The 20912-nt window shown below is 50.3% G+C and overlaps 1 protein-coding gene across 5 annotated transcripts in view; it reads right to left on the reverse strand.

Moving 5' to 3' along the window:
* Positions 1 to 20912, reverse strand: part of LOC115474681 (magnesium transporter NIPA2-like) — a 54455-nt gene that overhangs the window by 18805 nt on the left and 14738 nt on the right. For 4 of the 5 annotated variants that reach the window (XM_030210282.1, XM_030210283.1, XM_030210280.1 and 1 more), the window contains one exon: positions 12232 to 12379. In XM_030210282.1, the coding sequence (XP_030066142.1) occupies positions 12232 to 12370 (139 nt within the window). In that variant the 5' untranslated portion in view covers positions 12371 to 12379. Of the gene's footprint in view, positions 1 to 1087; positions 1093 to 12231; positions 12380 to 20912 lie in introns of those variants that run through there. The other variant, XM_030210284.1, reaches the window with a different exon arrangement.

Here is a 20912-nt window from a genome sequence, read left to right on the forward strand (position 1 = left end):
TTTTTAAGAAATATTTCTTTACTAGTAAAAAAGGCCCGTTTCTGTTAGAAATGAAATGGGCGCTAGCAAGGTTTTCCTTGGAGTGTATGTTTCAGAAAGAGCATGTGTGAGAGATGGAGCGTGTGTGTCAGAGAGAGAATGTGAGAGAGAGAGAGAGAGAGACAGAGTGTATGTGTTTGTGCGAGAGAGAGAGTGTGTGAGAGACAGCGTTTGTGTTTCTGTGTGACACTGTGTGAGAGAGAGGGACAAAGACAGTGAGTGTGTGAGAGTGTATGTGACAGACAGAGAATGAGTGACTGCATGTGTGGTGTGAGGAACCCCCTCACCCCCTCCCTCTCCCCTGCCCCCTTGCACCAAGGCATGTGCAGCGACCCTCCTCTCCCCGTGTTCCCCCTGCAGCCACCCATGTCCAGCATCCCCCTGCAGCCACCCATGCCCATCAACCCTCCTCTCCCCCTGCTGCGTCCTTCCTGTCTCCCCTGCTCCCCCTGCAGCCACCCATGTGGTCTCAGCCCCCCCCCCCCCAGCATCCCTCCTGTCCCCCTGCAGGCACGCATGTGCAGCGTCCCTCCTCTCTCCCCTGTCCCCCTGCAGGCACGCATGTGCAGCGTCCCTCCTCTCTCCCCTGTCCCCCCTGCAGCCAGCCATGTCCAGCGACCCTTCTGTCCCCCTGCCCCCCCTGCAGCTACCCATGTCCAGCGACCCTCCTCTCCTGTGCAGCCACCCATGTCTGAGGACACTCCTTTCCTTTTTCCCTGTTCCTCCCCTGTGGCCAGCCATGTCCATCGACCCACCTGTCCCCCCTGATGACCACCAACCCTTCTGTCCCCCTGCCCGCCCTGCAGTGTCCGTCCTGTATCCCCTGTCCCCCTTGCAGGCACCCATGTGGTGTGTGGAGCCCCATCCCTATCTCCCTGTTCCCTGCCCCCCCTGCAGCCACCCATGTGCAGCGACCCTCCCCTCCCCCTGCTTCCTTCCAGCCACCCATGTCCAGCAAGACCCCCCCTTCCCCCCCCAGCCGGCACAGCACCCAAAGAAAGCCCCTTGTCCCCCCCATCGCGCATCACCCGACCCCCCACCGTGGCACATCACCAAGCCCCTACCCCCCTCATCAACCCCCTCGCCACCCGCAACTGCTAATACAAACTGTGTCCGGCGGCTGCTGCTTCTGCTATTCAGCAGCAGCAGCCCGTACATAAAGAAAACAACAAAAAAAATCCTCCTAAAACGCACCTCCGTTGAGAAGCATCTCACATTGGCTGAAGTCTCAGCATGCGCTCCTCCTCTCCCCTCTGACGTCTTGGCGTTTCTCTGGGGTCTTCCGGCAGGGGCACTGACGTTGAGGGGTGAGGAGGTGCGGCTGCAGAGACGTCAGCCAATGTGAGATGGTTCTCCACGGAGGTGTGTTTTAGGAGGTTGTTTTTTTGTTTGTTTGTTTTCTTTATGTACGGGCTGCTGCTGCTGCTGAATAGAAGCAGCAGCAGCTGCCGGACAGAGTTTGTATTAGCGGTCGCGGGTGGCGAGACGGTCGATGTGGGGGGGGAGGGGCATGGTGAAGCGGGGAGGGGCATGGTGAAGCGGCGGGGGAGGGGTTGGGTGATGCGGCGAGGAGGGAAGGGGGGTAGGGGCTTTCTGATGCCCTGTTGCACGGGTTGTTGTGGCGATGCGGCGGGGGGGGCACTTAGAGGTGCACCGTCGAGGCTGTTTGTGTGTGTGTGTTTGTATGTGTTTGTGTGTTTGTGTGTGTGTGTGTGTTTGTGTTTGTGTGTGTTTGTTTGTGTGTGTGTGTTTGTGTTTGTGCGCATTTGTGTGTGTGCGTTAGCGTTTGTGTGTGTGTGTGTGCGTTAGCATTTGTGTGTGTGTTTGTGTGTGTGTTTGTTTGTGTGTGTGTTTGTGTGTGTGTTTGTGTGTGTGTGTGTGTATGTTTATGTGTGTGTGTGTGTTTGTGTGTGTTTATGTGTGTGTGTGTGTGTTTGCGTGTGTGTGTGTGTGTTTGCGTGTGTGTGTCTTTGCGTGTGTGTGTGTGTTTGCGTGTGTGTGTCTTTGCGTGTGTGTGTGTGTGTGTCTTTGCGTGTGTGTGTGTGTTTGCGTGTGTGTGTGTTTGTGTGTGTGTTTGCGTGTGTGTGTGTGTGTGTTTGTGTGTGTGTATTTGCGTTTGTGTGTGTGTGTGGGGGGGGGGCTGCGGGTGGCTTTTGTGGTCGTGTGGTTGGGGAGTTTGCCAGCAGTCTGTAGCGATTCCTAGGCAGGGGGAGAAGTACGGAAACACTCCCCCTGCCTGGGTCGTTGTTTGTTGGAGGGGGTTGCCAGTTGGTAGGGGTGCCTTTATGGATCCCTTTACTCTCTGTGTTCCGCCCTCGAGGGCGGGGCAGAGAGACATGGTGAGTTGGATGGCTTCACCACCATGAACTTACGAACTGTTTAGGGATTTTGCAGATGGCTTCAGTAGGTTGTCTTCAGAATGTTGAGGTACTACTACAACTACTACTATTTAGCATTTCTATAGCGCTACAAGGCATACGCAGCGCTGCACAAACATAGAAGAAAGACAGTCCCTGCTCAAAGAGAGGTAGCTAAGTAGTAGTAGTAGTAGTAGTACAGATGGGGCGTGGCTGAGGGCGGGTCTATGAGTGAGGGTGACTGGTCCTAGCCTATGAAGACTACAGGATTTTTGTGCTTCTCTGCCTTGGAGTGAGCTTCAGAACGTTCAAGGTGGGATTTATTAATATAGATATGTTTTGATTGTAAACAGCTGTTTTTGTTTTATTTTTATCACCTGAAATGGATGAGATATTATACCATACAGTGCTAATACAGCATCAGATTATAAATACATTCATATTGTTTTTTCCTTAGTGTTTTTTTCCTCTTCAGCTTTTCAGCGTATTGCTGTGTTTTATGATTATTGTGTTTTTTTCCGTATTTTTCTCTTAGCATATACATTTACTATTGGGCAAGTTTCAACTCTCACTCACAAGGTAAAATTATGTATCATACCTGATAATTTTCTTTCCATTAATCATAGCTGATCAATCCATAGACTGGTGGGTTGTGTCCATCTACCAGCAGGTGGAGATAGAGAGCAATCCTTTTGCCTCCCTATATGTGGTCATGTGCTGCCGGAAACTCCTCAGTATGTCGATATCCAAGCTCCATCCGCAGGACTCAGCACTTAGAGAATTACACCCACAAAGGGACACTCTGCCCAGCTCACCACCGCCGAAACGGGGGAGGGGAATTAACCCAGCTCATCCCCACACAAGTGGGGGAGGGGAATCCGTCCAGCTCATCCCCGCGGAGCAGGGGAGGGACACCACCCCGCCGATGCGGGGGGATCTGGCTTATCCTGCAACCGCGGGAGGAGCTGACTGACCCTAACGCCGCCGAAGCGGGAGGGGTACAAAGCTGCCCTACAGCCGCACGAAGCGGGAGGGAGCGCCGGCAGAATTTATGTCTCAATCCAGCCCCGTAAAACGGAGGGGAGAGGAATGCAGCAGCTCACTGTAACACAAACTCGTCTCAACTCTTGAAGAATCCAATTGAAAAAACTTGAACACGAAGTCCTCCTGAACAGGAACTGAAGACTAAACTTGAATCTGAAATGCAACCAGAATATAAACAGTACAGATATCTGGCAGGGGCTATGGATTGATCAGCTATGATTAATGGAAAGAAAATTATCAGGTATGATACATAATTTTACCTTCCATATCATCATGCTGATCAATCCATAGACTGGTGGGATGTACCGAAGCAGTACTCACCCAAGGCGGGACATTGAAATCCCGGACTGCAACACTGAAGCTCCAAACCGGGCCTCCGCCCGAGCAGCCACAGTCAAGCGGTAATGCCTGGAGAAGGTATGGGCCGATGCCCAAGTTGCCGCCTTGCAAATCTCTTCCAAGGAGACGGACCCGGCCTCTGCCATCGAGGCCGCCTGAGCTCTAGTGGAGTGAGCCTTCAGCTGGATAGGCGGCACCTTCCCCGCGGCCACATAAGCCGCTGCAATGGCTTCCTTGACCCATCTTGCCACTGTAGGCTTAGCAGCCTGCAGACCCTTACGAGGACCTGCAAACAGGACAAACAGATGATCCGATTTCCGGAAATCATTGGTCACTTCCAAGTATCTGATGATGACTCGTCTCACATCCAGATATTTGAGAGCAGAGTATTCCTCTGGGTAGTCCTCCCTACGAAAGGAAGGGAGACAGAGCTGCTGATTCACATGGAAGCGAGAAACAATCTTGGGCAGGAAGGAAGGCACTGTGCGAATAGTCACTCCTGCCTCAGTGAACTGCAGAAAAGGCTCTCGACATGAGAGTGCCTGGAGCTCGGAAACTCTTCTGGCTGAAGTGATAGCCACCAAAAAGACTGCTTTCAACGTCAGGTCTTTCAGAGATGCCCTCGACAAGAGTTCAAAAGGCGGCTTCTGCAAGGCTCTTAGCACCAGGTTGAGATTCCACGCAGGCACCACTGAGTGCAGAGGAGGGCGCAGGTGATTAACTCCCTTGAGAAAACGTACCACATCTGACTGCGAAGCCAGGGAAGCACCCTTCAGGCGGCCCCTGAAGCAAGCCAGAGCCGCTACCTGGACTTTAAGGGAACTGAGCGACAGGCCTTTCTCCAGACCTTCTTGCAGGAACGCCAGCACTGAAGAAATTGGAGCAGTGAAGGGAGAAAGTGAGCCTGCTTCACACCACGCTGCAAAGGTACGCCAAACCCTGGCGTAAGCAGTAGAAGTAGAGCGCTTCCTCGCTCTCAGCATAGTGGCGATGACCTTGTCTGAGAAGCCCTTCTTCCTCAGACGCTGCCGCTCAATAGCCAGGCCGTAAGACCAAAGGGGGAGGGATCCTCCATCACCACGGGACCCTGATGCAACAGGCCCTGCTCCACTGGCAGCCGCAGAGGGTCGTCCACTGAGAGCCTGATCAAGTCCGCATACCAGGGACGTCTGGGCCAGTCCGGACCCACCAGAATTATCCGGCCCGGATGCTTTGTCACCCGGTCTAGTACCCTGCCCAACATGGGCCAGGGCGGGAACACATAGAGAAGCTCTTGTGTCGGCCACTGTTGGAGAAGAGCATCTACTCCCAGAGATCGAGGGTCCCGTCCTCTGCTGAAAAAGCGCGGCACTTGGCAATTGGCCGATGACGCCATCAGATCTAGGCTCGGCTGGCCCCAGCGCTTCGTGATGTCCAAGAACGCCTGAGCCGATAACTGCCACTCTCCGGGATCCAAGGTATGGCGACTGAGAAAGTCCGCCTTGACATTCATGACTCCGGCAATGTGGGCAGCTGACAGCTGTTCCAGGTTCGCTTCCGCCCACTGGCATAGATTCATGGCTTCCTTGGCTAGAGGGGCGCTCTTGGTACCTCCCTGGCGGTTGACATAGGCCACAGGCGTGGCATTGTCCGACAGGACCCGTACTGGCTTCAACGCCAGTACCGGGAGGAACTCCAAAAGCGCCAACCGAATGGCTCTGAGTTCCAGGAGGTTGATAGACCACTTTGCCTCTGCAGGAGACTAGAGCCCCTGCGCTGTCCTTCCCAAGCAGTGGGCTCCCCAGCCCGTCAAAGAGGCGTCCGTTGAGACGACAATCCACTCCGGGGTCACCAGAGGCATCCCTGCAGACAACTTGTCTGTCTTCAGCCACCAGCTCAGCGCCTTGCGCACTGCTAGGTCCAAGGGAAGGCGCACAGCATAATCCTCCGACACCGGAGTCCAGCACTGCAGCAGAGAGTGTTGTAGTGGTCTCATATGAGCCCTGGCCCAGGGCACTACTTCCATCGTGGCCGTCATAGAGCCCAACAGCTGCACATAGTCCCAAGCCCGAAGCGGAGAGGCTACTAGGAACTGGTCCACCTGAGCCTGAAGTTTGACAATCCGATTGTCCGGCAGGAACACTCTGCCCACTTGGGTGTCGAATCGAACTCCCAGATACTCCAGGGACTGAGTCGGGCGCAGCTGGCTTTTCTCCCAGTTGATGATCCACCCCAGGGAGCTCAAAAGAGCAATCACCCGGTCCACAGTTTGCCGCACTCTGTATAAGAGGGGGCTCGGATCAACCAGTCGTCCAGATAAGGATGGACTTGTACTCCTTCCTTTCGCAGGAAGGCCGCGATGACCACCATTACTTTGGAGAAGGTCCACGGAGCAGTAGCCAACCCGAACGGGAGGGCTCTGAACTGGAAGTGTCGGCCCAGGACTGCAAAACGCAGAAAGCGTTGATGAGAAGGCCAGATGGGAATATGCAAGTACGCTTCCTTGATGTCCAAGGATGCCAGGAACTCCCCTGCCTTCACTGCCGCTATAACAGAGCGGAGAGTCTCCATGCGAAAGTGCCGAACTTTCAAGGCCCGATTGACCCCTTTGAGGTCGAGGATAGGCCGTACAGAACCTCCTTTCTTTGGTACCACAAAGTAAATGGAGTAACGTCCCTTGCCAAGCTGATTTTCTGGCACCGGAACGACCGCACCCAGGCGGATCAGATTGTCCAAGGTCTGCTGCACTGCCACAGCTTTGACCGGAGACTTGCAGGGAGAGAGTACAAACCCGTCTCTTAAGGGTCGGCAGAACTCTAGCTTGTAGCCGTCTCTGATGACTTCCAGCACCCAAGCGTCTGAAGTTACCCTGGTCCACTCGCCCAGAAACGAGGACAGGCGTCCTCCAATCTGCACTGGGCCATGGACCAGGACCCCGTCATTGGGTACGAGACCCTGGGGGAGGACCGGAGGGCGCACCTCCGGGACAGCGGTCTCTGCGAAAGGAATGCTGCTTGGGGGAGAAGTTCCTCTTGAAGGAAGAGGGGGCAGAGGAGCCCGACTTGCCCGGGCGGTACCGACGGGCTTCCTGAAACCGTCCTCTGGAGATACCGGGGCGAGCACTGGCCCGAGCCCTGACCTCTGGTAACCTCTTGCCCTTAGACGTGCCGAGATCGGTCACAATTTTGTCCAGCTCGACCCCAAAGAGCAGCTTGCCTTTAAAAGGCAACTTAGCCAGGCAGGACTTAGAGGCGTGGTCCGCAGACCAATGTTTCAGCCAAAGCCACTGCCGCGCAGAGACTGTCTGAGCCATACCTTTAGCCGAGGCTCTCAAGACATCATACAGTAAGTCTGCCAAATAAGCCAAGCCCGATTCCAGGGCCGGCCAATCAGCCCTCAAGGAAGGATCCGAGGGGGAAGCCCGCTGCACAATCGTCAGGCACGCCCTGGCCACGTAGGAGCCGCAAACTGAGGCCTGCAAACTTAAGGCAGCCGCCTCGAAGGACGACCTTAAGGCCGCCTCCAATCTCCTGTCTTGGGCGTCCTTTAGGGCCGTGCCACCTTCCACCGGCAACGCCGTTTTCTTAGTCACCGCAGTGATTAAAGAATCCACGGTAGGCCAAAGAAAGGCCTCCCGTTCACTTTCAGGCAAAGGATAGAGGCGGGACATAGCCCTAGCCACTTTGAGGCTCACTTCCGGGACATCCCATTGAGCCGAAATTAAGGTGTGCATGGCATCATGCACGTGGAAGGTTCTAGGCGGGCGCTTCGTCCCCAGCATAATGGCGGAGCCAACAGGGGCTGAGGGAGAGACGTCCTCTGGAGAGGAAATCTTCAAAATGCTCATGGCCTGCACTAACAGGTTGGGCAAATCCTCTGAGCGAAAGATCCGCGCTGCAGAGGGGTCATCCGCTCCATCCGAGCGGGAATCCGTCTCCTCCAAGGAATCCCCAAAGGACCGTTGGGAGAACTCAGATACACTGCCCTCATCTACAGTGGTGGAAATAAGTATTTGATCCCTTGCTGATTTTGTAAGTTTGCCCACTGACAAAGACATGAGCAGCCCATAATTGAAGGGTAGGTTATTGGTAACAGTGAGAGATAGCACATCACAAATTAAATCCGGAAAATCACATTGTGGAAAGTATATGAATTTATTTGCATTCTGCAGAGGGAAATAAGTATTTAATCCCTCTGGCAAACAAGACCTAATACTTGGTGGCAAAACCCTTGTTGGCAAGCACAGCGGTCAGACGTCTTCTGTAGTTGATGATGAGGTTTGCACACATGTCAGGAGGAATTTTGGTCCACTCCTCTTTGCAGATCATCTCTAAATCATTAAGAGTTCTGGGCTGTCGCTTGGCAACTCGCAGCTTCAGCTCCCTCCATAAGTTTTCAATGGGATTAAGGTCTGGTGACTGGCTAGGCCACTCCATGACCCTAATGTGCTTCTTCCTGAGCCACTCCTTTGTTGCCTTGGCTGTATGTTTTGGGTCATTGTCGTGCTGGAAGACCCAGCCACGACCCATTTTTAAGGCCCTGGCGGAGGGAAGGAGGTTGTCACTCAGAATTGTACGGTACATGGCCCCATCCATTCTCCCATTGATGCGGTGAAGTAGTCCTGTGCCCTTAGCAGAGAAACACCCCCAAAACATAACATTTCCACCTCCATGCTTGACAGTGGGGACGGTGTTCTTTGGGTCATAGGCAGCATTTCTCTTCCTCCAAACACGGCGAGTTGAGTTCATGCCAAAGAGCTCAATTTTTGTCTCATCTGACCACAGCACCTTCTCCCAATCACTCTCGGCATCATCCAGGTGTTCACTGGCAAACTTCAGACGGGCCGTCACATGTGCCTTCCGGAGCAGGGGGACCTTGCGGGCACTGCAGGATTGCAATCCGTTATGTCGTAATGTGTTACCAATGGTTTTCGTGGTGACAGTGGTCCCAGCTGCCTTGAGATCATTGACAAGTTCCCCCCTTGTAGTTGTAGGCTGATTTCTAACCTTCCTCATGATCAAGGATACCCCACGAGGTGAGATTTTGCGTGGAGCCCCAGATCTTTGTCGATTGACAGTCATTTTGTACTTCTTCCATTTTCTTACTATGGCACCAACAGTTGTCTCCTTCTCGCCCAGCGTCTTACTGATGGTTTTGTAGCCCATTCCAGCCTTGTGCAGGTGTATGATCTTGTCCCTGACATCCTTAGACAGCTCCTTGCTCTTGGCCATTTTGTAGAGGTTAGAGTCTGACTGATTCACTGAATCTGTGGACAGGTGTCTTTCATACAGGTGACCATTGCCGACAGCTGTCTGTCATGCAGGTAACGAGTTGATTTGGAGCATCTACCTGGTCTGTAGGGGCCAGATCTCTTACTGGTTGGTGGGGGATCAAATACTTATTTCCCTCTGCAGAATGCAAATAAATTCATATACTTTCCACAATGTGATTTTCCGGATTTAATTTGTGATGTGCTATCTCTCACTGTTACCAATAACCTACCCTTCAATTATGGGCTGCTCATGTCTTTGTCAGTGGGCAAACTTACAAAATCAGCAAGGGATCAAATACTTATTTCCACCACTGTACATCAGAGGAAACAGAGTCCTCTAAGGCCTGGGAATCCACCCGAGGGCGTTTACTTCCGGGGGCCTCAACCCCTTTATCGGACAAGGGAGAAGGGGCAGCGTTTTGCATAAGGAAGGCCTGATGCAGCAGCAAAATAAACTCGGGGGAGAAACCCCCCAGACTGTGCACTTCAGCAGCCTGGGCCACAGCCCTAGACGCACCCTCAACCGGCGCTCGCAAGAGCGGGGGAGAAACATGCTGCGCATCCAAGATGGTGTCCGGCGTGACACTCCGCGAAGGAGCCGCGCAGGAAGAACGGCGCTTAACTTTAGCCGCTTTTTTGCCGTCGCCCAAATCAAGGGCGGCCATGGCATTAACGTCTCCCAGCTCAAGGGCGGCCCAAGAAGAAGCCGTCCGAGCAGAGTGGCCGACCAAGATGGCGGAGGCGAGCAGCGGGGGATGGGCGTTTATGGCGGGAAAAACCGCCGCACCGGAGGAAGACCCGGGACACTGACCGGCCTCCGAACTGACACCCAACAAGGGCGAATCAGACTTTAAGACCCCCGCATCCCCATTAGAAGCGCACACGCGGTCCGGGGAGCGATTCTTCGCGCCTTCGCCCTCCGACGCCATAGGCCACGTGGAGATCGATCGGGGAACCCCCTGCCCGCTATAAAAAGGTAAAAATTACCTGCTTCTCGCTCCGAGCTGTAACGACCTGGTGTCCCAGTGAGTAGCTGCAATAAACGTTTAAATAAACGTCGAAATAAACGCCTTTAAGGACGTCAAAATTTTTTTTTTTTTTTTTAACGGAGCCAGCGGGAGGGGGGAGAAAAGAAGGGACCTGGCGCCACCAGGTTTGCACTTGCTCAAGAAGAGCCCTCAACCCCAGGTACTCAACAAAACCTAAAAATTAGGCTTGGAGACCTAGCCAGAGCTGCTGCTGTGTGTGACCACCACCTGCTGAGATAGAGAACATACTGGGGAGTTTCCGGCAGCACATGACCACATATATAGGGAGGCAAATGGATTGCTCTCTATCTCCACCTGCTGGTAGATGGACACAACCCACCAGTCTATGGATTGATCAGCATGATGATATGGAATCTTGTTTTTCATTTTCCTTTTTTCAGTACCACCTCTTTTGGTCCCATAGATACATCATGAGCCTATACAATCGTAGATTTTGATTATTTTATATTCATTCTTTCTGGTCCCACTGTAGTACTTTTTTCTTTCATGATACATACTCAGGTCATTCACATTGCATTGCATGGTTATTTGAGTTTTGCCACTTTTTCCAGACCACGACGTTCTACTTTTTAAAGATTTTATTCTGAAGATAAAGATTACCAGACACGTTAACCAAGGTTAGTTCCTGCATACACATACACTTATGTTTTTGACACACACATATACACATCCCCTTGCTCCCTTCCACAGAAGCACATTTAATCTTATACATCTGCTTCTGAACAATAGTGAGATGTGTTTTCAATACTACTCGTTCCACCCTTGATTTAAAATGATGGTATTTTATATTGGTGGGAAATTGTGGCATACAAATGCAACAAATAAATAAATATTGATTTCACTTCAACAATGTTGTACTTTTGCTTGTCCTCCTCTGTACTGACATTTTATTTTATGTGCTTTTTGTTGTTCTTTTATATTCATGTAGTTTTTAGCCCTTAATTTAATTTTCAATGTTTATGCTTTTATCCTTTTTTAATATATATATACAATATGTTTTACACATTTTTATTCATATTTATATAGACTCTCGAAGAAGGCACTTTCAGTGCCGAAACATGGTACCGTGTTGAGTCATCTTTTATTAAACTTCTGATTCATATCCAGCATCTTTGGTCTATTTTTTAAGAGTCTGTTTCTTCTCTCACTTTCCGTCTTCTCTTAGACTACTAGCACTTATATGCATATGTGCACACATATGGACTAAGTGCTGGCATGGCACCTAGGCACTATTCTGCAAATACCTGTTCAATTTATGTGGCACATATTTGCAAGGGAGGGGGTGTACATAGGGATGAAGAACGGGTGGGACATAGGTGGGGCTCCCACTTACAAACATAACTTACACCTTTCTGCCACACTTAAGACACCCGCATACTGGGTTATGCATGTATTCTATAACGGAACCTGGGCACTTAGCTTTTGTTATAGAATAGGCACCTACCACATGACCTTATACCAGCAAAATGTATCCAGTGCAACTACATAAGAGCATTTGAATATTGACCCAAATACTTTTAATTTTTCAGAACCAAATGCTCAATCTGAATGTAGTCGGTCTGCTGCGTGCTCTGGGTGTGGGGAAGTGGAAGAACAGGCAGAGAACAACTCATTGTTCCTTTTTTTAGGGGGGGGGGGGGTGAAAGTTTGTAAACCTGAAAAGGGCTGAACACTGAAGAAAAATATTTGTGTGTCTTCTCCAAGAGCCACGTAACACCCCTTCCTTAAGGGCTCTGCAACCGACTATAATACTGCTTTTATGGATAACCTTAACCTGTGCTAGATGACAGACTCCAAAGAGGAGTAGCATAATAGAACAGCAGGCTTAGTACCAGAAAAGACAGGTTCAAATATAAAATATTTATAAAATATAAATTTAGCTCATGCCTCATAAGTTTACCTCTGTATCCTTTCTCAAGGATTGCCTGGATACCAGGAATAGCAACTATTGACTCAGGTACAAACTTAGATTGCGTGCCCTCCTGGGACAGGGAACCACCTAGTGTACTTGAATGTACCTCACCTTGAGCTACTACTGAAAAAGATGTGAGCAAAATCCAAATAAATAAATAAATACTTTGTGCTTTTCTTTCAAATCAATAAACTAAACAAAATTGTGTCCTTCAAACAATAGGAACTGAGGCTAGAGTACCTGCCCTCACCAAGCCACTGCTGGACAACTTGAGGAGTCCTTTCTTCTTCAGGATAAAACTTCCTCCAATTAAAATGCTGGATACGACAGCCAGTGCCAGTCCTATGTAGAAATTACTACGGATTGGTTCTGCCTCCATCACGGATCGCTGAATGATAAAAACGGCACAGAGGTAAGGGAAAGCTGGGTATTCTACATGTTGCAAACAAAATTTATGTAAAATGCCTACACTCTCAAGTGGCCCAAGTCACCTGTATGATTCTAAGCATGCAGTGCAGGACATCTCAGCTTCTTGCTAAGAAAGAACTTCAATGATCATTATACCTTGAAAATGAGTGTTACAAAATAGATATAGTTAAAATCATGTATCTATGACCTACTGATTCAATATGCTGCACTTCTCAAAACATTTTTTTAAGGGTTGAGGAGTGGAGTAGCAGCTTAGTGGTTAGAGCAGAATGAAGCCAACTAAGCTAGGGTTTTCCATTTTTTTCACTTATGCTCCATGTGATCTTGGGCAAGTCATTTCTCCTTCCAATGGGAAAATTAGGTTCTTACCGTGATAATTTTCTTTCCTTTAGTCATAGCAGATGCAGCCATTACAGATGGGTTGTGTCCATCAACCAGCAGAGGGAGACAGAGAGCACACTTTTTTCAGTGCCTCATACCAGTTTGCTCCACTGCCTCTCTTCAGTATTTGAAGCTTCCAAAGCAGTATGGCAAACCGCAATGGAAATAACATAAGCTTTCCTCACAGCGAACGATGGCCCTACCACAAAGGGCATTAACTCAGAATGGAGGGAATGAAACATCCTCCTGGAGGGCATAAACTCATCCTCCACTGAGACATAACTGGAGGGAATAAACTCATCATCCTGGAGGGAATAAACTCATCCTCCAAAACATGAAACTGGAGGGAATTAAGTCATCCTCCTTTAACTGAACAAGAATTCTGAAGACTGTTTTCCGACTTTCTCCCAAGGACGGAATCTCCAGGAAACACGAACAGAACCTGAAATAGATTTACAGCAGATAGCATCAGACAGGGAGGGATCATGGCTGCATCTGCTATGACTAAAGGAAAGAAAATTATAACGGTAAGAACCTAATTTTCCCTTCCTTGTCATCAAGCAGATGCAGCTATTACAGATGGGATGTATCAAAGCAATCCCTAGATAGGGTGGGAACAAGCCACACCACGCGCCAGCACTTGCGCTCCAAAATGTGCGTCCCTCCTGGCAGCCACATCCAGCCTGTAATGTCGGGCCAAAAGAGAGCTTAGAAGCCCATGTTGCTGCACTACAAATCTCTTGAAGAGAGTGCGCTCCAGTTTCAGCCCAAGAAGTGGAAATTCCTCTAGTGGAATGCGCCTTTAAAGGCATCAGGCGGAGGCCGGCCGGCAAGCAAGCAAATAAGCTGAAAAGATAGATTCTTTAAGCCAGCGGGCAATAGTGGCTTTAGACGCTGGAGACCCTCTGCGAGGACCTGATAGCAAAACAAACAGATGATCAGAGGTCCTGAAAGAGTTAGTAACTCGCAGATACTGCAGCAGAGTCCTGCGCACGTCCAACAGGTGCAATTGCCCAAAAGATTCTGGAAACTCCTCCTCGACAAAGGAGGGCAAGAAAATAGGTTGGTTTAGGTAAAACGCTGAAACCACCTTAGGCAAGAAGGAAGGCAAGGTCCGAACCGTGACCCCGGACTCTGAAAACTGCAGAAAAGGGTCTCTACAGGACAGCGCCTGGAGCTCTGACACCCGTCTCGCCGAAGTAATGGCCACTAACAAGATGGCCTTCAGTGTCAAATCTTTCTCTGAAGCACGCCGAAGCGGTTCAAAGGGAGCATCCTGAAGGGCCTTCAGCACTAGCCCCAGGTTCCACGCTGGACAAGGTGCACGCACGGAGGACGGAGCTGAAGCACCCCTCTAAGAAACCGTGCCACATCCGGATGAGCAGCTAAAGACACGCCTTCAACCTTGCCACGCAGGGAGGCCAATGCTGCCACTTGCACCCGCAGGGAATTATAGGCCAAGCCTTTTTGTACACCATCCTGCAAAAAGACCAGAATCGGCGAGACAGGAGCCCGCAGGGGTGTGATCTCTCTGGAAGCACACCAGACTTCAAACTGGCGCCAAATCCTGGCATAAGCCACGGAAGTGGAACGCTTGCGGGCTTGCAGGAGAGTGGTAATTACTTTATTGGAATAGCCTCTGCCTCTCAATTGCGCCCTCTCAATCGCCAGGCCATAAGACCAAATCGGCCAGCGTCCTCCATGGTCACCGGACCCTGTGACAACAGGTTGGGAACCAGAGGTAACTGAAGGGGATCCTCTACGAGCATCTGTCGGAGGTCTGCATACCAAGGCCTCCTGGGCCAATCCGGGGCGACAAGAACCACTTCTCCTGGATGCAGCCGAATCCGCAGGAGCACTCGCCCTATCAAGGGCCACGGAGGGAACACATACAGTAGGCCCGGAGGCCAGGGTTGAGCCAAGGCATCCAACCCCGCCGCGCAAGGATCTCTCCGTCTGCTGAAGAAGCACGGGACTTTGGCATTGGAGCTTGTCGCCATTAGATCCATCACGGGCTTGCCCCACTTGGCATATATCTGCAGGAACACTTCGTCTGCAAGTTCCCACTCCGCTGGATCGATCTGATGCCTGCTTAGATAATCGGCTTGCACGTTGCTCTGACCTGCAATGTGAGCTGCCGACAGAAACTGTAGATGCAGCTCGGCCCAGTGGCAAATTTGTTCGGCCTGCGCGGCTAGAGCTCTGCACTGAGTGCCGCCTTGTCGATTTATGTAGGCCACTGCTGTCGTGTTGTCCGACATCACTCTGACAGCCAATCCTTCCAGGGTCACTTGAAAGGCCAGAAGCGCCTGAAACACCGCTTTCAACTCTAGGCGGTTGATGGACCACTCCGACTCCTCGGGTGTCCATAGACCCTGGGCATGCTTCCCCTTGCAATGTGCGCCCCAGCCTTTCAGACTGGCATCTGTCACCATTAGGCACCAATTGGGGAGCGCCAGCGGCATTCCTCGCCGCAGCATGCTGTCTGAGAGCCACCACTCCATGCCGAGTCGGGCCGCAGAGAGCCAAGAGAGTCTGCATTGATAATCCTGAGATACTGGAGACCATCTTTGGAGTAGAGCATACTGTAGAGGTCTCAGGTGCGCTCTCGCACAGGGCACCAGTTCCATGGTGGCCGTCATCGATCCAAGCAGCTGGACAATGTCCCAAGCTCGCGGGCGGGGCATCCTCAGGAGCAGATGGACCTGATTCTGAAGCTTGCACCGCCTTTGCTCGGGTAGGTACACATACCCCGAGGCTGTGTCGAAACTGGCCCCCAAATATTCTAGAGACTGCGAGGGGGTCAGGTGACTTTTGGCCAAATTGACGACCCAGCCCAGAGACTGAAGTACTGAGACCACTCTGGCTGTTACATGCTGACTCTCTGCAGCAGAGTTTGCTCGAATGAGCCAGTCGTCCAGGTACGGGTGAACCCGAATATCCTCTCGCCTTAAAAAGGTAGCTACTACCACCATAACCTTCAAAAAGGTGCGGGGAGCTGTGGCGAGGCCAAAAGGCAAGGCCCATAACTGGAAATGCTTTCCCATCACCGCAAACCTCAGAAACTTCTGGTGCGGGGGCCAAATTGGAATGTGCAAGTAAGCTTCTTTCAGGTCCAGAGACGTGAGAAACTCTCCTGGCTGTACCGCCGCAATGACGGAGCGCAGGGTTTCCATGTGAAAATGCCGCACTCTCAGGGACTTGTTTAATTCTTTTAAGTCCAGAATAGGACGAAAAGACCCTCCTTTTCGCGGCACCACAAAGTAGATGGAGTAGCGGCCGCAGCCGTGTTCGGCGGGAGGTACCGGGGACACGGCTCCTATCTGAATCAGACCTTGTAAAGTCTCCTCTACCGCCGCCCGTTTGGCGGCAGAACCGCATCTGGACTCCACAAACACGTCTCTTACAGGGGTTTCGAATTCTATTCTTTAACCGTCTCTGATCAGGTCCAAGACCCACTGATCTGAGGAAATGTTGGCCCACTCCAGAAGATAGGGTTTCTGGATAGTGAGGTTGCACAACAGACCGTGGTAGGCCAGGTGCCCTTAAATACAACTAAAGATCAGACAAAAGATGTCAAATCAATAGTGTCAGGTACTAAGCATCATGCAAATAAGAACAACAAACATACTCTGAAATGTCTATATGCAAATGCTAGGAGTCTAAGAAATAAGATGGGAGAGTTGGAATATATTGCACTAAATGAAAAATTGGATATAATAGGCATTACTGAGACCTGGTGGAAGGAGGATAACCAGTGGGACACTGTCATACCGGGGTACAAAGTATATCGTAATGATAGGGTAGACCGGACTGGTGGAGGGGTAGCATTGTATATTAAAGAGAGCCTTGACTCAGATAGATTACAAATTCAGCAGGACACAAATCACACCTTTGAATCACTGTGGGTTGAAATTCCATGTATAAAAGGGAAAAAAATGGTGATAGGAGTGTACTACCATCCACCTCGCCAGGATGAGCAGGTAGACACAGAAATAATAAAAGAAATCAGAGACGCGAACAAAATGGGCAATGTGATAATAATGGGTGACTTCAATTATCCAAATATAGACTGGGTAAATGTAACATCGGGACACGCTACAGAGATACAATTCCTTGATGAAATCAAGGACAGCTTTATGGAGCAACTGGTGCAGAAGCCGACGAGAGAAGGAAAAATTCTAGACTTGGTCCTTAGTGGAGCGCATGATCTGGTGAGGGACGTTATGGTACTGGGGCCGCTTGATAACAGTGATCATAATATGATCAGTTTTGACATCAACCTTGAAGTAACTGTACACAGAAAGTCAAATACATTAGCGTTTAACTTTAAAAAAGGAGACTATGATAAAATGAGAAGAACGGTAAAAAAAAAACTTAGGGGGGCAACTGAGAGAGTAAAAACTGTACAACAGGCGTGGACGCTGTTCAAAAATACCATCCTGGAGGCCCAGGCCATACATATTCCGCGAATTAGAAAAGAAAGACGGAAGTCCAAAAGACACCCGGCCTGGTTGAAAAGTGAGGTGAAGGAAGCTATTAGGACTAAAAGAAACGCCTTCAGAAAATGGAAGAAGGAACCGTCTGAAAATAACAAGAAACAGCATAAGGAGTGTCAAAGCAAATGCAAGGTGCAGATTAAGAAGGCCAAGAGGGAGTATGAAAAAAAGATAACATTAGAGGCAAAAAAACATAGTAAAAATTTTTTTCGGTATATTAAAAGCAGGAAGCCGGCAAAAGAATCGGTTGGGCCGCTGGATGACCGAGGGGTAAAAGGGGCGATCAAGAAAGACAAAGACGTAGCGGAGAGACTGAATGAATTCTTTGCTTCGGTCTTCACCGAGGAAGATTTGGGTGGGATACCGGTGTCGGAAATGGTATTTCAAGCGGACGAGTCGGAGAAACTTACTGACTTCACGGTAAACCTGGAGGACGTAATGGGGCAGTTCGGCAAACTGAAGAGTAGCAAATCTCCTGGACCGGATGGTATTCATCCTAGAGTACTGATAGAACTGAAAAACGAGCTTGCGGAGCTACTGCTAGTGATATGCAACTTATCCTTAAAATCGAGCGTGGTACCAGAAGATTGGAGGGTGGCCAATGTAACGCCCATTTTTAAAAAAGGCTCCAGGGGAGATCCGGGAAATTATAGACCGGTGAGTCTGACGTCGGTGCCGGGGAAAATGGTAGAGACTATTATCAAAAACAAAATTACAGAGCACATCCGAGGACATGGATTACTGAGACCAAGTCAGCATGGCTTTTGTGTGGGATAATCTTGCCTGACCAATTTACTTCAATTCTTTGAAGGAGTGAACAAACATGTGGACAAAGGGGAGTCGGTTGATATTGTGTATCTGGATTTTCAAAAGGCGTTTGACAAGGTACCTCATGAAAGGCTACAGAGGAAATTGGAGGGTCATGGGATAGGAGGAAATGTCCTATTGTGGATTAAAAACTGGTTGAAGGATAGGAAACAGAGAGTGGGGTTAAATGGGCAGTATTCACAATGGAGAAGGGTAGTTAGTGGGGTTCCTCAGGGGTCTGTGCTAGGACCGCTGCTTTTTAATATATTTATAAATGATTTAGAGATGGGAGTAACTAGCGAGGTAATTAAATTTGCTGATGACACAAAGTTATTCAAAGTCGTTAAATCGCGACAGGATTGTGAAAAATTACAAGAGGACCTTACGAGACTGGGAGACTGGGCGGCTAAATGGCAGATGATGTTTAATGTGAGCAAGTGCAAGGTGATGCATGTGGGAAAAAAGAACCTGAATTATAGCTACGTCATGCAAGGTTCCACGTTAGGAGTTACGGACCAAGAAAGGGATCTGGGTGTCGTCGTCGATAACACACTGAAACCTTCTGCTCAGTGTGCTGCTGCGGCTAAGAAAGCGAATAGAATGTTGGGTATTATCAGGAAAGGTATGGAAAACAGGTGTGAGGATGTTATAATGCCGTTGTATCGCTCCATGGTGCGACCGCATCTTGAGTATTGTGTTCAATTCTGGTCGCCGCATCTCAAGAAAGATATAGTAGAATTGGAAAAGGTGCAGCGAAGGGCGACTAAAATGATAGCGGGGATGGGACGACTTCCCTATGAAGAAAGACTAAGGAGGCTAGGGCTATACAGCTTGGAGAAGAGACGGCTGAGGGGAGACATGATAGAGGTATATAAAATAATGAGTGGAGTGGAACAGGTGGATGTGAAGCGTCTGTTCACGCTTTCCAAAAATACTAGGACTAGGGGGCATGCGATGAAACTACAGTGTAGTAAATTTAAAACAAATCGGAGAAAATTTTTCTTCACCCAACGTGTAATTAAACTCTGGAATTCGTTGCCGGAGAAAGTGGTGAAGGCGGTTAGCTTAGCAGAGTTTAAAAAGGGGTTGGACGGTTTCCTAAAGGACAAGTCCATAAACCGCTACTAAACGGACTTGGAAAACTCCAAAATTCCAGGAATAACATGTATAGAATGTTTGTGCGTTTGGGAAGCTTGCCAGGTGCCCTTGGCCTGGATTGGCAGCTGTCGTGGACAGGATGCTGGGCTCGATGGACCCTTGGTCTTTTCCCAGTATGGCATTACTTATGTACTTATATATGTACTTATGTACACTCCTCGGCAAAGAGGGAAAGACGTCCTCCAATGACAGGACTCGAGGAGAGGGCTGGCGCACCATCATTGAGAGGGTCGCCCCTGAACTCCAGGCCTTGAGCCAGTGGCTGTGGAACGTTTGTCCGAGCGAAAGGAGTTCCTCTGCTGAAAACGGGCACGAGAAGTGAACCCAGCAGAACGCCCCGGGCGGTACCTTCGAGCTTCACGGAAGCGAGGTCTGTAAGAGGAGTGGACCGCCGCACCCTTAGAGAAAGGCCGAGGCCTATCTTCGGGCAAGCGCTGGGGTTTAGCCTCACCCAGGCCCTTCACAATTTTCTCCAACTCCTCACCAAACAGAAGAAGGCCTTGAAAGGGCAACTTCACCAACCTTTGCTTAGAGGCCATGTCTGCCGCCTAATGCCGTAGCCAAAGAAGACGGCGAGCCGCCACTGCTACTGCCATGTGTTTAGCCGAAGCTCTGACAATATCATAAAGGGCGTCAGCAAGAAAGGACAAGGCCGACTCCATCTGCGGAGCCACATCTGAAAAGGGCTCCGCTCCATCACCGGGCTGTTCCACTGCCTGTTGCAACCAAGCCAGGCAGGCTCTAGCAGCATAACAACTGCATGCAGACGCCCAAATAGTGAGACCTGCAATTTCAAATGACCGTTTAAGTGCTGATTCCAGTCTACAGTCTTGAATATCCTTCAGGGCAACACCTCCTTCAACAGGAAGGGTAGTTCTCTTTGTCACAGCTGTGACTAGGGCATCCACTTTAGGCATAGCAAAGCGAGCCATATGCTCCTCACTCAGAGGGTATAATTGCCCCATAACCCTGGAAACTTTCAAAGGTCCCTCAGGGTCAGCCCATTGAGCCGAAATAAGCTCTTGGATGGAGTCATGCAAAGGAAAGGCTCGAACAGGCTTTTTGGAACTAGCCATCCTAGGATTCACAGAGGAGGCTGTGCCACTGGCAGGGTCCTCAATAGAGAGAGCCTGCAGGGCATCAGAAATAAGCGCTGGCAGCCCATCACGGTGGAAAATCCTCACCGCGGAGGGATCGTCCAGATCCTGAGTCACTTCTGCACCAGACTCTGGCTCCTCACACCATGAAGGCCTGCCAGAGTCCTCCAAATCCTCGCAGCCCGACCACGGGGGGGGGGGGGGGGGGGGGGGGGGGGGGGGAGAGAGGAGGTGCAGCACTCTCTGAAGGGGAATGAGCCCTTCTGCGCTTCATATTCTGCCAATTATCAGGGAATAACGCCTCAGAGGGCATATCCAGGCTAGAATCCACCGGAGGGGCATTAGAAGAGGCCCGTGCCGGGCTTTGTGGGAGAGCTCTTTTAAGCATGTATGCTTTATGCATTAATAAGACAAAATCAGGGGAGAAAAACTCACCCTGGGCACCCGGATCTCTGCCGGGGCTAGTAGCTCCCATATCAGCCTCACTCCGAGGCCTCCCCATCTCAGCGGAGGTCACGCCATGTGGTAAATTCAAAATGGCGCCCGCTGC

The sequence above is a fragment of the Microcaecilia unicolor genome, chromosome 7, assembly GCF_901765095.1.
Source record: "Microcaecilia unicolor chromosome 7, aMicUni1.1, whole genome shotgun sequence".
In the NCBI taxonomy this organism is placed as follows: Eukaryota; Metazoa; Chordata; class Amphibia; order Gymnophiona; family Siphonopidae; genus Microcaecilia; species Microcaecilia unicolor.